Here is a 16132-nt window from a genome sequence, read left to right as displayed (position 1 = left end):
TTTACAAAAGAGTTCCTATACAAATACATGAAAAGAGACTCCCCCCTCCCCACAGCCCCCTGTCCCACCCCTGGCACGGAGCAAACCCACAGGCAGCACAGTGAATCCTGGGATAACCTGTGCCAGCCCCAGGGAGAGTTATCCCAGTTATCCCAGGGTTTTCCTGCCCTGACTGCTCCAGGTTTGTCTCAGTGGGAAGAGCACTTGGTCCGGCCGGAGTCCCCACGGGTGTCACACGTCCCACGAGCTGCTGGCCCTGCCGTGGGCTCCTGGAGCAGGAGGTGTCCTTGGAAATGGGTCTGGCCTCAAACTCTGCCAGTTCCCCCAACACAGGCAGCCCCAAACACGAAACAAAGTCAATGCTCAACAAGCAAACAGCACAGACCACACAGGCAGAACTTCAGCCCCAGCACACCTGGTGACCTCAGCATCCCACTGAGGAGCAACTCTCATACCCCCTGGAGTCCTCAGACACAAAATCACTGCTTTAGACCCCCCCAGGAGCTGCCAGGTAGGAGCTGTTTAATAACGACATCAGGCCAGGTGGGAACAAAAGTCTCAAGATCTCAGGCAGCTCCCCAGCAGACAAACCACAAAGGAACTGCCCAAGGGAAGGACTTGGGAGTTTGGCCATTCTGTAAGCAGTGAAAGGAAAGAGGAAAAATAACTAAACTTCATTTTGTTTTGCTCTACAAAGAAGAATATGTGGCTTTCTTTATAAAAGCTACAATTCTGCTCCTAATACCCGAGTTTAAGAAAAACTCTTAGTCTAAAATTTTGGTTTGCAAAGGTCGTCGCAATCACTGTTAAAAACCAGTTTCTACTAGAAATAAGCTCTACAGAAGGCAAAGGAACTAGGTGTGCAGTTTGTCTCCTTAAAGCAGTTTCTGCTCAAAAACAAAATAAAAATCTGTACAGAGACTGAGGACTATAGTACATATCTTCCTCAAAGCAAGCAGCTCGTTTACATTCACATCAGGATGGCTCTGAGGAAGCTCCGGGGGAAGAATACATTCCTGATGGCTCCTAAGTTTGTCAGCACAGGAAAATGACCTCCAACTTCCACATTTTCGGGGTTTTTGCTTTTTTGGAAGAAACCAAAATGACAGGGTACAGAGCCTGACCTAAGCAGTGTAAAACTGCACCATCTTCTTCCCGAATTACTTCCATAGGCAATGAACTGCTCCTGCAATCCTGATGGTTCAGACTGTCAGAGACAGCCTGGCTCCCATTTCTGGAGGAGACAGTTGCTCTGTTTTATTCACAGAAAGCTATTATGTCCTTTTTGATTTGTAAAAATAAATTATAGTGGTATTCCACTTGAAAACAGTTGAGCTTCAAGGAGGATAAACCAATTATTTTCACCTGAACAGCCAATACTGATTGGGCAAAATCAGTTTTCTGAAAGATTTTATCTGTGAAAGATCTGAGTTTTCCCAGACATTTTAGAACTAATGTGAATCAAGTGAGTTGTAACTGTTTATTTAGAGTCCTACAGTTGTAAAACTTCTTTCCAGCTGCTCAGAAGTATTTGTAAAGACGGAATATAACTTTTCCTGACTCTAAAAGAGAAAAGCATTCAAACATTTCTCCCCCCCTCACACAGACACTCGATGGCATTTGATCTCCCTCGTTCATTTTAAGCCAAACCCACAAAATATAATATAGATATTTATGCTGAAATGGCAAAAAGATAGACACCTTGAGCTATCGAGAAAAGCTTCTCCTGCATTTTCAACAACTGTGGAGGAGGAAGAGAAATCACTTCAAATCATCCAGGGTGGGCTAGTGTAAACCAGGAATTAAATATATTCACTAACTCTGGGATAATTAGTTGCTGGATTTCCTTATTTCTGGGGTGAAACGATCTGACACAAAAATGTTGCTACTCTAATGCTGCACAGAAAGTGGAAACTAGCCAGGTTCCCAGTGTGTGACCACTGGCTAATTAAATATTTTAACATTCAAGTACAAAAAAAAGTAGTTTTTAACAGAAATTAATATTGAAGTGTTTTAATAAAATGCAAAGACAGTAACAAAAAATACTCATGGTACTTCTATTGGTCATAATATCTCCTTATAGTTTCTTTAACCAAAGCACTGCTGCATCTGTGCCAGTTCCCAAAAATCTGGAAGTGAACCTCATGACTTAAATATGTAACTTTCTTCTGTAATGCCTCTGGGATTTTCTTTAAGCTGCTCTCTCCACTCAGATGAATTAAAGAAGTATTTTGAAAGGAGAGAATCTGCCATCTGAACCTTTGCATGGAGCTTCTCTTTAAAGCTCTACCTCTGAGGCTTTGCTCTGTGAAAAAAGAATCCAGAAAGGAGGGATATACAAAGTTGAAGGCATTTGAAATATAGAAAAGTCTGCCACAGAGAAAGATCTCCACAGATGCAGTAGATTAAGCTGCTAAAACTGAAAAGCAGCAGGGCTTCCCACCTGCACTATGGTAAATTTGGAGTAGTTTCACTAAAGCCAATGGAATTACAATGTCAGAAATCTGATCTAACAGATCAAGGCTGGGCCTGTAAATTCTCCTTATTAATTTATGTAACACATGAATGCAATATATTATTTACTATCCACTGTACAAATTATTGAAAAAGTACTTAAGTATAAAAGTGTGGCAAATCTTGCAAAAGGAACTACAAATATGAAATGCGACATTAATCACCGGAGTAATTTGTTTTAATACAGAAATAACGAAGAAATTTGGGAAGTAAAAAAAAAAGTTACCACAGAGAAAATGGAAATCTTTTCAGCCTATGAATATGAAATACCTATTCTGAGTTCTTACACTGAGAGTAAAGAGGAAGTGAAAGGGAAAAATCTCCCTTGCTCACAGCTCAGATTTATAAAAGCTTCCCAGAACACCTGTATTCTAAAACCATGAAGTGATGCTCACCACAAAGTCCCTGGTTCTGATCATTTTAAGGCCATTAAGCTCACCTTACTACATTCAAGCTAGACATATAACCAGCACCTGGGAGAGCAGGTACTTCTGTTTAAGAGACTTTAAAAACACTGAAATGAAATACCAGATGTAGTGCACCTAAGCTCTATTTTTTTCCTCCAGATGTTACCAGATCCAGTATTTAAAAAATAAAGGGGGAAACTTTCAAAGAACAAGTGTTACGGGCTTTTTATAATTTAGAACAAATTATAAATTAACCTGTCCAAACTTTTGAGACATAATATACAAGAGCAAACAGCTGAGTGTTCTTTTATTACTCAGGTACTACATTTTTTTTCCCAATAAAAATGTCTTTTAAAAATTTCTTGCTACTGTTATCCCAGCTCAGATCCTGGCACAGCCTTTCAGATGAGGTATTCTACCATCTCTCCATCTGGGAGGTCCTGCCCCACAGTCTGAACAGGGGCTTTTCTTTCAAGAGTGCTGGAGTGGAAGAGTGGCCCATCTAGGTGATGAGGAAAAACAAGAGACAGACAATTAAAGGTGTAACTTCAATGAGGTTAGAAATATGCCTTTAACATTTTAAGTCATCTTCTATCACTGGCCAAAGACAGCTAATAACTTATTTAATTTTTAAAAATTCAATTCCCATGTAGGCAGCCAGACAAATAAAGCTATTTTATCAGATTCCCTTTGGGTACCTCCCACTGATACACAAATCCACATAAAACTGGAGAGACTGCATTTAAACCAATGCACTCAGGGTGGATTTTCAGCACCAGACCTGTTCTCCCTCGATATCCATTAAACAGCACAGCATGGGCAGGAGGCAGAGCCCAGCCAAATGCTCTCTGCCATAAAGAACAACAGCATTGTTGTAAGGAGAAGAGGCAAGGTTGTGTAATCTGCATTGATTTGGCAGAGTGGGCTGGAAAACGAGCAGCTCTTGCCAGCTGGGAGCTCTGTGGGAAGCAAATTCAGCTCCTGTGACAGTCACTGTCAACTGGATCTCGCCCGGGATGGTACTGAGAGGGCTTGATTGGGATAGTTCCCTCTCCTTCTTCTCCCTCCCCTTCTCTGAGTCCACTTGGCTTTGGATGGCACTCAATGCAATGGCCAGGATGAACAGCCCATTTTCATGTGCTGTTTAAACCCCACAACCTCCTCACAATTCACTTCAGAGCAGACACTGACTCAGAGACTGCCCAGGAATTTGCATTTCCCTGTTCTCAATTCTCAAATCTCGCTGTGCCTCCCCGCCCAGTGTGCCCACACTTGTGCTACCACTCTTCAAGCCTTTTTTTTTCCCTTCAGAGCATTTGAGACCACTCAGAACACTCACACTTGTCCCTGAAATCCACTTGTCCTCACAAAAGCTAACCCCAGTTTGCCTGGATGGAGAAAGAGACGTCAGGGCTGCCCCACAGATGGGGAGTGGGTGGCAGGGGCACCCCTGGGGCAGCAGCTGAGCTCTGTTACCTGTTTTCTCTGCACTGTAGGTCAGGTTGGTGCTGGGGAGTCGTGCTGGGGTGGGAGCTGCAGGGGAAGGAGCAGCTTTGCCCTGCTCACTGCCCCGGTCTGTCTGGGTGCTGCAGTCTCTGCTGCCTGTCTTCGAGTGGGCTGACAGCAGCGGCGTGGAGGGAAGGACAGGAGAGGGCGTGGAGGGGATGGACTCCGAGCGATATTCTGTTCCCAGCAGAACACCTGCGTGCAAAAGGGAAGGAAATGGCACAACCACAGAAAACAAGGTGGTGTCAGCTCTGCACCACTCTGCAGTGCTTGCTCCAAGGGTCTGGAAAGTGCTCCATCCTTCCAGAGGCAGCACTGGTTTGCCTTTCCACTGCACCTTCCACCCCTGGGGGCTGAAGTACCTGAGAAATAGCAATGTCCCCATGTTGCTGCTTGCACACTCTGCACATTCTGAAATCACCTGCAACAGGTTCTCATTTGCATTTTAGGAGGTTTTTACAGTCAGAGGAAGGCCTCTATGCCCAACTTCTTCCAGGTAAAAAAAAATCTGGGATTTGCTTTGTTACAACTCCTTTTCTCAGAACAATGCTGTTGAGCCATTCCAGACAGGAGTCATGTTGGTGCAGGCACAACACTACAGGACAGAAATCCTGATTAGTATCTCTGCTCCAATTCAAGGAGACTTTATACCTGCAGTCAGCTGTAACACCCAGCTGAAAGCAAGTGCTTGGTAACCCTGAAAACTTGTAGATTGTTTCATGAGCCAGATCCAGATAGGGATGTTATCACAACTGGTGTCCCAGCTTGTAAGATCACACTGGAATTACAGGGGTGAAGCTGCAGACTTTCTTAAAGTCAAGTACCAAACTGGGAATAAAGGCTTACATGCTTAATGGCAGAGCCTGAGTATCAGAAGTCACTATTTACTAGAAGTGATTAAAATAAGCAGCTATTCCAAATGTGTCCCATCTTGCTTGCAGCCAGCTTTAGTGCAGGCCAGGCCCTCTGATCTGTCTGTCCAACACCCTCCTCTGCTGCTCCTGCCTCCCCTCCAAGAAGTGGCTCATGTATCAGAATTGCCACCAGTATTTGGAAATTACCCAGGCTGCCCTTCCAGCTCTTGTCCTCCCTCTTCTCCTCCAGGATGGGAGTGCTGCTCAGCGTTGAGGAGTGAGACAGCAAGCCTGAGCCAGCGTTGGAGATGGACATGAGGGACTTGGCAGGTCTCATGGAGGAGAGCTGCTCTGTCTTGCCGGGCTCCTTGCGGGAGCGCTGCTGCAGCACCTTGATCATGGCGTCCTTCTCGATGATCTGAGCATGCAGAGTCTTAATCCTTTGGGGGAAGGAAAAAGAACAGTTTAAGTGTCTCCTCTCTCCCTGCACTGAGGCCTCAGTGTCCCTGTGGCTGTGACTAGGGCTACCTTAGGTATCCGGGGAGGCAGATGGTGCCAGGAGATTGTCCTGGGCACTGGCTGCTCTCTGGCCCACAGAGCAGATCATGTGAGAAAGTGCTCTGAAGCACCCACCCACCTCTGGCTGCTGGAAACTGCTCTAAACAGCCATGGAAAGGGCTTGGAGACAAACCTGAGAGTTATGGGCAGCACACAAGACCAACAGAAAGAATTAACACACTTTGGGGAGTCTGCACTGGGCCCAACCCCAGGGAAAACAGCTCAGTGAGCCTGTTAAGGGGTGGCTGGAGCCTGGGGTCTGATGAAGGTGCCCTGAAGGGAGAAGAAGAACAAACTAGATGCAAAAAATCTAAGACAAGGCTTTTTTGCATTAGCCCTCAGTATCAAGACAGGTTTTGGATTGCTATGTAGATACTTCCTTGGCCAAAGGAGTGTCTGGCATTTGGCATCACTGCTGCTGGTGAAGACACAAGACTTTCTGGTTGAGGCGTCTACCCAGGCAATTAATTTAAAATCCCTGTCCCAAAGAAGCCAGATAGGCACCAAACTGCACTTTACCTTCCCTCCATGTCAAGACATCTCCTGTTGGCCAGCAGGATCTCCTCCTCCTCCTTCTGGATGCGAGCTTCCAGCGAGGTGTCATAGCTGGGGTTGGGCGAGTGGCTGATCACCGTCGTGTCCCTGGGAACAAGCAGAACAGCAGATGAAGGAACCTGCTAAATTTGCTGCTTTTCCCCCCAGCAGCACAGAAATACTGCTCAAAAGTAACAAATAAGAACATCCCTTTTTTTTTTTTTGAGTTTAAGCTGGCTCAGTGTCTTCCAAAAATCCAATTCCGAACCTCATTTGTGTCCTAATGAAGAAGGATTACAACAGCATGCAGATCATTAAAACAACAACCTCCTGATCCTTCTCAGACCAGTCCCTAATCTAAACTGAGTCACTGCACTACTCTAAACTGATCAATGAGGCAAATCCAATGACACAGGAAGGGCAAAAGAACACCAAGGACTTTTCTTCAATTGAAACAGCACTAACTTCACTTCAGATATAAAGCTTTTTCCCTTCCCCTTCCAACAGTATCATACAGGGGATGTAAATATCAAAGGGAACAAGGCATGGAAGTTTCTTAAGCAATCCTAAGCAGTTTAGTCAAAAAAACTTGGAAAGAGCTGAAAAGTTTCAGACTGATTCCATATAGTGCCTAATGCTAACACTGTGATAGTTGATAGTCCACTAACCAAATGATGAGTATTTCATGCTATTTGTGAATGTTGAAGGGCATGAGAAGATCATTCACCAAAGAAACCCAACCTTAGCCAGTTCCTGCCTGTGCCCTAAAGCATCCTTCCTGCAACCTCAGCTTCCTAAGGGATGCCAGTTCTCACTGTTAAAGAAAAGGGAAAGAAATCTGGACAGAGTAGATGAGGTTCCCACTGGAATTAGTGGAATTGAGATGGAAATGGAAAAACAGAGGCTCTTTCTTGACTGGACAACATTCTTGTTCATTTATTGAAACCTGAGCAGGCCTAACACATCCCCTCCCACTCCATGATAAACAACAGACCAGGCCCCAGTTTATCAGCCCACGCTGGAAATATAACATGGCCTCTAAGCACAAGCAGCAGCAGGAACCTTTAGGGAATCTCTGGGGAGGTGGAAAACAGTGCACAAGAAGCATCAATACCCTAAAATAACAGCTTGCTTCTAGAGCAAGATAAGATAAGTCTTTAAGCGCTAACACAGCAGATCTGCAGCTTCACCCCTGTAATTCCAGTGTGATCTTACAAGCTGGGACGCCAGTTGTGATAACATCCCTAGCTGGATCTGGCTCATGAAACAATCTACAATAAAATCTGCTGTCCAGAGCCATAAACCAGTGAGCAAGACAATGATGTGCAAGCAAGGCTTAATGCTAAGGAGTTGCACTCCAGTAACAGCTTGTTTACCAACCAGCTCAGGCACTCAGGCCTATTTACAGCCATAATAAGTGTTTCTGTACAATTGTCTTGGAATGGGAACTTGTTACCAAATTTCAGACACCCTTCCCACCCCCAAAAGCAGTGCTCACCATACACAACAGAATGTTTTCAGCAGAATTTCCTAGTAGATGTTTCTGGTTAGTAACCAGACAATACCACAAAGTGATTTGCAAAAACATTCTGGAGAACAAGGAAGCCATTCAGGGTGAATGATGTGAATCACCGAGCTCACCCCATCTCACATGACTTCAGCAAGGACTGATTCCTGTTTTAAAAATAAAAAAATAAAAAAAAACCCCAGGCCTCTTCTCCTTTGAATCAACAGCTTCTAGGAATGGCTCAGAACAGTTCTAGTCTGGAAAATGACTCCTGCATGTGGAGGAATCTTCCCCTGGAAAAATGTTTCTAATTGCTGGCAATTGCACAGCTCTCAGGAAGAGCAGCCAAGCTCCACTTGCATGCAGAGGTCTGAGGAGCTGTTCAGCCCACAGGGCGAGCGATCACGGGAGGGTGGCATGACAACATTCCTGGGTGGGAAACATGACATTCAACTGGAAAAAGAAAATAATCCCAGCGCTATGAAAAGTCTTATTTACCTCTGAGCAGCCACAGTGGCAGCTGCATCCAAAGCAAACTGTCTCATCACACTTTCCTCCAGGTATTTCTGTTCCCACTTGGTCATGTCAGCTTCCAGAGCAAGGATCCTCTCTTCCTTCTCCCGCAGGAGCTCCATGAGTGCCGTGGCATTGTACTCGGAGACGTTGGCAGCCTGAGATGTGCCCTGACGCTGATTCCCAAGAGAAAAAAACCAAACAAAACAAAAATAGAAAAGTTTCAGGATGCGTCTGTCAGGCTCAGGGTTGGCTGGTTTGCTTTTTTGTTACTGCTTTGGCTCAAGAAACCCCTCAGAGGGAAATGCAGTGGCTTTATGTTGTGTTGGGCAGACTAACAAGAAAACACCTGAGATGGAAAGTACTCCTCCCAAGGCCTTTTTTTCCACGTGCAAAGCCCCAGATATGCATCCCAGAGCTAGAGTGTGCTACACAGGTGTGATGTGCACTGCCCATCCACAATGCCTGAAGTAATACAGACTGACTCCCAAGTGTTCAGCAAAGCACTGAATATTATACAAGAGTTATCACCCTTTCAAAAAAAAAATACATCCAAAATATTTTTAAAGCATTTGGTTATTAAATTAATATGATCAGTGTATAGCTGGGAGTTGAAATAATCCAGTTCTAAAGCAAGATTTGGAAGACAGGCAGCGTTCCTTTTCAAAATAAGGAAGAGTGCAGATTTGCTCAGGTAATAGTTCAATGAATAAAATTGCAGTTTTATATGGAAGTCTCATCTGGGATTAGCAAGACATTTGACTTAAAAAATAAAATTAATGATTTAAAAGAAAATAAATTGGGCAGACATGTTATTTTATGCTGAGCTCAAAATTTTTAACCAGGTTAAAAAGCAATTTTTTGTGTTGGCTCAGGCTCAGTGTAAAAATCTGTGAGGTTTAGAGTACCTAATCTTCGAAAGGTGTAACAGAAAAGTTTATCAAATTACTGTAACTCCTACTAAAACCAGTACAAACCCCCAAGATTTAAACATCCATTCCTAGGCAGAGGTGGAAGTCAGGGGATAAAAATAACCTGAAAGTAAATGTTAGAACACAGACCTGCATCCTATTTCCAGTAAAATTTAGACACCTGACAGTTCACCTGTGTTTGACAGAGGCTGAAGTAAAACTAAAACTTCACATTTAATTCGTAACACACCTGCACAATCTAGTTATCATTCATTCTTTTCACTGAAAAAGACTCATAATACAATTGCAATATGGTCTGTGTGAAGCTCCCATCCATTCCCATCAACTGCATTTATAGAATAGGTTTTGCTGGTTTAGTCTTGTATGGTTTTTTTAAAAGCAGAAGGTTTTTAAAGGCCTTTTTTCAGGCCAGTTGTTAATGAATTTTATATAAAATCCCAAACTGTGAACAAGATTTATAAAGTCATTTCAAAGCAAATATAACCAGGTTACTTAACGTGGCTATTTCTGCATCCTAGCACAGGATGCATCCTCTGTTGCTCCTTATCTAAATTTTCTTGTTGAAACAGAATTAAGTCAAGTAAAAACACCACAATGGCCAGCAAATTCATTACTTTAGCTCATAAAAAGAAAAGTTTGTTAACAAAACAAGACGAAAAAACCCAGTGCCTTTCTCTTCAGTGAGGTGTAAGGTGCAGGGAGCCCAGCAGGGCCATGGTGTACCTGCTGCATGCGGAGAGATTCCAGTTCCCTCTCCAGCCGGGTCCGCAGCCTGTGCTCCAGCTGCTCCCTCTTCTCACACGCTGCCTGCAGCTGAACTAAGGCCTGCTGCATCTTCTCCACCTTCTCCACATAGACCTGCTTCTTTTTCAGCTGAAACACAGCAAGGAAAGGCATCAGAAGCTAAATAATGAGAACGAGTGAACTTCATGTTTTGCCACCACCAGGAAGATGTCCAGGTGATTTCCAGAACCTTGAAAGGAGCCCAGAAGAAAGATGGAGAGAGACTATTTACAAGGGTGTGAAGAGACCGGACAAGGGGTATTGGCTTCTCATTACCAGAGGGCAGGGTTAGATGGGATATTGGGAAGGAATTGTTCCCTGGAAGGGTGGTCAGGCCCTGGCACAGGGTGCCCAGAGAAGCTGTGGCTGCCCCTGGATCCCTGCAAGTGTCCAAGACCAGGCTGGATGGAGCTTGGAGCAGCCTGGGATAGAGGAAGATAACCCTACAGCAGACAGTTGGAATTGGATGCTGTTTAAGGTCCCTTCCAACCCAAACCATTCCATGATTCCAGGTCTCAAGACTGCTGTCAATAAGCCTTGGCCTCCTGCTCTGGACTGAACACTCAGGATGTTACAGCTCTGTCCCATCTCTGCATTCCTGCTGGGTGCATTGGTCCTTTTTGTTCTCAGTGACTCCATGGCAATGATGAGGAACGAGAGGAAATTATCTGTTGCAAATGCCTGAGAGCAGCAATGGACTAGAAAGGGCACCAGGGATTCAAACAGTGTTTGAGTGATTTGACACACGTTTCCAAGGTAACTGCAGCAATGTTTAGAGCTGTTCCACGAGTTGGGAACACTCTCAGTGCAATATTGAAAATTGCTGGCAGCAATTTTACAAGATTAAGCAGAAACTGAATCAAAATTTGTGGGATCCTATTGCAGTCCCATCACAATAAAATAATAGCATCAAAGCACACACCAGCCATGGCCCAGGTTCTCCCCATGCCAGGTTTATCCCAGCAGTCTGGACATTCTTCTTGGCCTAAGAGGTCCTGCTTTGCTCCTGCCACTGCCCGGCCATCCTACTCCATTGTTCATCCTGCAAGCCAAGCTGCCACCCTGCCTCACAAGAAGCAACAAAAATTACCATGCTGAGCCCCCCAGTAACTGTCTTAGCAAGGTTAATCCACAGTTCAGGCAGGATAAAAACAAATTAAAATATTAATTTAAAAAAAAGCAAAAAAATAACCCATACCCAGGGCCCAGCTCTATTCAAATATAGGGAATACTTCACACCTGTGGGCATTATTTTATGTTAAGGAAAAGACTAACAATTGCAACTAGCTGGCCCTGTGCAGCAAATCTGGGGCACTGCTTTTGGAGCTCTGATTGTCATAAACCCTGAAATACAAAAATAGCAGGAAGAAGGCAACTTTTCCCAACAGCCGGAGCCAAAGTTCTAGAGAAGCACCACAATGCAAAACACAGACTCCCTTATGTGAGTTCAAAGAGCTGCTCTACAGCTTCATGGAAGAAAAGTCCACTGAGGGATATTAAAGACAAAAGACACCACTTTTGGCTCAGGAAGTCCTTCTTGGAAGCGGAAAGTATTCTGGGAAAGTATCACTGCTGGTTGGCCCCATTCTGACAGTGTTCCCTAGGAATCTGCTCTCAGTTTCAGCAGACACAGGATACTTTGATCTGAACAACATGCGCTGTTCTCACATCGCACCTTTGCTCCAAAAACGTCTTATCATGTGTTTCTTAAAAGATTTTCCCTTTTCTCACTCCTGTTCCTTCAGGCAATGCGAAGAGCAGAGAGAGAAAAATCTCCAAACACTATTAATCCCAGACATAGTATCCTTTTCTTCTCTTCAGAAAGTCAGCAGGCATCTAATCTCACAGCAGGAATGTTGCTGCCTTAGAGGATTTTTCCCAAACAAGAATTTTATAATAAAAGTTACTATAAACAGTGAGCAATCCAACCAAAGGACTTCCCACCAGTGCATGTACAGTAGAAAGGTATTTTTGTTCTTTGATTGCTCAAGATTTCAAGCTTATTTGGAATGGAAGGGACAAACACATTTTAATACAGCTTAATATTCCACTGCTGCACTGCAGAAAATTAATAAATATGTTATACTTAATAAATCTTTTTACTCCAGATCATAGTGCTTGGTAACACCAATTTAAGGTTTCTCAGACTCCCCTAAAGTGTGGATTAATGCACAGTTTTAAACTTAGATTAAAATGAAGAGCACTCAGTATCTTGAGTTTTGACCTGGGCAAGAGTGAGGAACAACCAGATAAACTCACTAGCAGTGAAATATGCATCAAGCTGAAAAATAAACTCTTCAAAACCAGCTCTCTTCCCTCTCTCTTCTTGATAAAAGAAGTTAAGGTGATGGACATTTGGTCTCTTACAACCTCCAAAGCATTTAAATTTCTGAGCACACAGGCCAAATCCTGCAAAAGCAGCCACCGACAACATTTTACAGTTTCACAATTAACAAACCTGAGTATGCATATGCGTGGATTAACATTCTGGCCTGCATTCAAAGAATACCAAGAGCCCAGCCAAAAAGCAGAATTAGGACACAGAAATTCCACTGAAACATTCACTTTGAACGTGCTCCCATCAGCCAAACCTGCAGGTGAAAAGTTGCAACACAAGCTGTTGCCCAACTTCCCAGCACTGCCTGCACACGCCTGACTCGGGCACCAGACCCAACCTACAGGCACAGCTTGTTCAGTGGCTTTGCAGAAACACAACATTTTTTTTCTCCCTTCACAAGATGCACTTCATCTTCCAGCATCGGGAAGAATTAGGAATGTTAGAAGGTTTAGGGCTGGTGTGTGTATTTTTTAACAAATTAATACCAGAATTAATTCAGGAATCCCTCAAGTAATTTTCAGGGTTTTGGAACCCAGGTGTTCAGTAAGCTTTAAAGGCAGGGATGTGCTCCAGACAACCCAACTTTCCTTATGTCTTTTGTCAGAATTATACTTTATCTGTAAGATTTTTTCATTTCATGCACTTGCTGTACTCAGTTAAGTCACTGCATATTCTTGCATTCTCATTCATTTCCAGCTCTGCCGCTCTGCTACTGCAAGTATTTGTGGGAACAATTTACCTTTCTGTGAACCAGAATTCTCCAGAAGTGGTGGAAGGGAAATCTAAATTTGTAAATTTTTTGTTTTCATCTTTCTGATTTGATCTGAACTCTCAATATAAAGAGGATCAGGAACGATTCTTCCAAGCACAGAGGGATTTCATTACCAGAAATCGAGAGTATGATCTTGTTTTCCTAAGAGAGGAATTGGAAACAATTTCCTCAGTACTGCCAGGGTGCTGAAGACAGAACTAAGATGGGAAGAAGGAAAAATGGCAGCGTGTTGAGGCATGTTCTTGGTCATTTGCCATGGATTCCCCACCCTCTGTCTCCCAGCAAAGAACCAAAGCTGGCTGCTCAATGCCAAGGGCCACAGCAACATCCAGCAGGGCAGAGATGGCATCAAGGGATGCAGGAATTCTCTCCTCTGCATCAGGCCTTGCAAAGAACACATGCTCTTGATAAGAGCTCATTCCTGAAGCCCTACAAGGATGCAGTCACACCCTTTGGTATGTAACTTTAAATAAATTTGACAAGATAGTGATTTTCCTTTTGATGGTACAGCATTTAACTAAGAAGCAAGCTCATGTTCACATAATGTATCGTAACTGCTCTGCCTCCAAGGGTGCTCTGAAAATGCAGAGCATTTTGCTAATGAGAATGTCATTATTATAACACCTATTTACGATGTAAGCTCTCAAATAACCTCAGTGCATGTCTGGAAGCACAGCACAGCAGGATGACTGTCTCCTTTCCCAGTATTTTCTACAGCACAACTTTAATAATAGCCTTATCATCTCCAGGTCAATCCCTGACTGCTTTGGAAAATGTCCTGACCAAGCATCAGAGGTCACACTATCATTTTATCAACAAAATTTTCTAACTAAACCAATGTAAACAAGAGCAGGCACTCTCCAGTTGCCATTTACTACAAAGTTTACGTAAATTCTGCAACAGGACTGAGGACAAAAAAAAATAAAGACAACCAGGAGTGGCCTGGGCTCTGCAGAAATCCAGTACACAAAGAGTAAAGTAATGCACAGAATACCCCTGAAAGATTCTGCCCTGCCTGATCAAGTATTTCCAGTTTCATTTAATTTCCCCTCTCCCTTGGCATGCACTTGCATCATCTAAAATCAATGGCCAAGGTTTTCCTCTCAGAAACCTGGATATTTGATTATTACCACAACTGTCCAGCAGAAAGGTGATTAACATCCTAAAAGCCAAACAAACCATGTTTCTCCATTTATTTAGGCTTTGACAAACCATGCAAACGCTTTCAGGGATCCCAGGTCCTTGCAGAAGGATGGATGTGAGGAGGGCACAGAGGTTTCATGGAAAGGGAGCAGGAGCACACAGGAATGAGGGGTTTTCAGTCAAGTCACCAGGCACAAAGGAGGCTGTAACATCCCTGAGCTGCCTCTGCAGGGTAAACACAGCCCTGGACACAGCAGGTGAGGGGGAAGGATCTTCATTTTGGAAAGAGATTCATTGCTTCCAGATGTGTTACTCAGCAAAGATTTTTTTTTTCTTTCTGGGGAAGAAGACTTCCTGCAATGATTCAGAACTCTCCCAGGCATTTTGTCAAACCCAGCCATTACCCTCTTCATCTTGGACAGCTCCTATTTCAGCAAATTGGTAACACTCGTCAGCATCTGCTTGTCTCCCACCCACTATTTCTGATGTCTTCAAAGTCCTTTGTTTAATATATTCAGGGTGTTTTCATTACATTCTGGGTTTATCCTAAAGCTGAATCCATTCAGATGCAGCTGAAAATGTGCTTCCCCACAAGAATTTGCCTGCTATGGCAGAAATGCAGTGGGGGGAAAAAAAAAAAAAAAAAAAGAGACAGCAAGCACATTTAAATCACTTCTCCCTCTTGCAGTTGGAGTATATTCCTCTAGGATGCCTTTGAACCCTCAGTTTGTTTGAATTCAGGCCCAACAAGGCGCCAGTGACCTCAGCAAGAATTCCTGCTGCAACAATTTGGTAACACCATCCCCTTGCGAGGGAACAGTGTTTGTGGCATGGGAATGTCACAATGTCGTCGCCCCGCTTGTTTGGGTTAAAATAAGTTCTAACTCTCAAAGCCACCTCTGGAAAATCACTGACAGGCAGAATATGTGAGACATGGCAATAAAAAGGCAGTTCTGTCACAAGAATGCAGGTCATCAGAGGAAAATAGTTACAGGGAAAACAGGGAGGTTTCTCTCCTCAGCACCCAATCCATCCAGGAATGACAAGCCATCCAAAAAGTGTCCCCTTTAGAAAAAACTCCTTCCTGAAAGGAGCATTATGTAGCTCTCAGAGTCTACGTGAAACAAAGCTGTGGAGACTAGGAATAGCTTTTTATAGACCCAGGGAAGTGACTGGAAAAAAACAGACCAGGCATCAAGTAGACAGCTCTCCTTTGGGTCTCCTTCCTACAAGCCAGAGCTCTGTTCTGCAAGTGTCTCAGGCACAGCATAAAAAGTACAATAGATGTCATTGGGAAATGCATTTTCCCATTTCCCTCCTGACAGAACCCTCAGTGTTATCAGAAATAGAGAGTTATATCTTTTCTCAACAGCACAGTGGGAAATTAACACAGTATCTCAGCTGATACCTGCTTCATGTTGAATTCTGGTGGCTGAAGGATCTTAGAACTTCTAAACACACTCACTTTTCGAAAAGATATTTCATTCAAACTTGTCCCCTCCCTCAGGCCCCAGTTTCCACCCATTAGAGAGGCTGTCTGTCTCCTCTTCCCACTGCAAGGTGTGTGTGTGCACGAGAATGCCAAACAGCAGATATTTTTATCTTCCTGGTGGTTGCCACTATTCTCCAAAGCTCAAGCTCTCCTTGAGGCACTCAGCAAAAAAAAAAAGTGGTTTGTAAAGTGGTGGAACAAAGTTAAACTACTATAAAAAACCAACAACCCTGCTGCCATCCCACCTGAGTCCCTCACAGCAATCCACGCTCCAAAATG

The 16132-nt window shown here is 43.7% G+C and overlaps 1 protein-coding gene across 6 annotated transcripts in view; it reads right to left on the bottom strand.

Annotated features, from left to right (window-relative positions):
• Positions 1–1997: 1997 nt before the first annotated feature.
• AMOT (angiomotin) overlaps positions 1998–16132 on the bottom strand; it is a 57726-nt gene continuing 43591 nt past the window's right edge. For 5 of the 6 annotated variants that reach the window (XM_085060074.1, XM_085060075.1, XM_085060071.1 and 2 more), the window contains exons 8-13: positions 10049–10198; positions 8379–8569; positions 6359–6481; positions 5489–5721; positions 4398–4622; positions 1998–3423 (exon numbers count right to left, since the gene is read on the bottom strand). In XM_085060074.1, coding sequence (XP_084916200.1) covers positions 3323–3423; positions 4398–4622; positions 5489–5721; positions 6359–6481; positions 8379–8569; positions 10049–10198 — 1023 coding nt within the window. In that variant the 3' untranslated portion in view covers positions 1998–3322. Of the gene's footprint in view, positions 3424–4397; positions 4623–4789; positions 5023–5488; positions 5722–6358; positions 6482–8378; positions 8570–10048; positions 10199–16132 lie in introns of those variants that run through there. The other variant, XR_014852170.1, reaches the window with a different exon arrangement.

This window comes from Lichenostomus cassidix, chromosome 4A (genome assembly GCF_008360975.1).
Source record: "Lichenostomus cassidix isolate B80296 chromosome 4A, HeHo_3.0, whole genome shotgun sequence".
NCBI classification, from domain to species: domain Eukaryota; kingdom Metazoa; phylum Chordata; class Aves; order Passeriformes; family Meliphagidae; genus Lichenostomus; species Lichenostomus cassidix.
The sequence above is the reverse complement of the archived record's forward strand: the minus strand, read 5'-3'. Positions and strand labels throughout refer to the sequence as shown.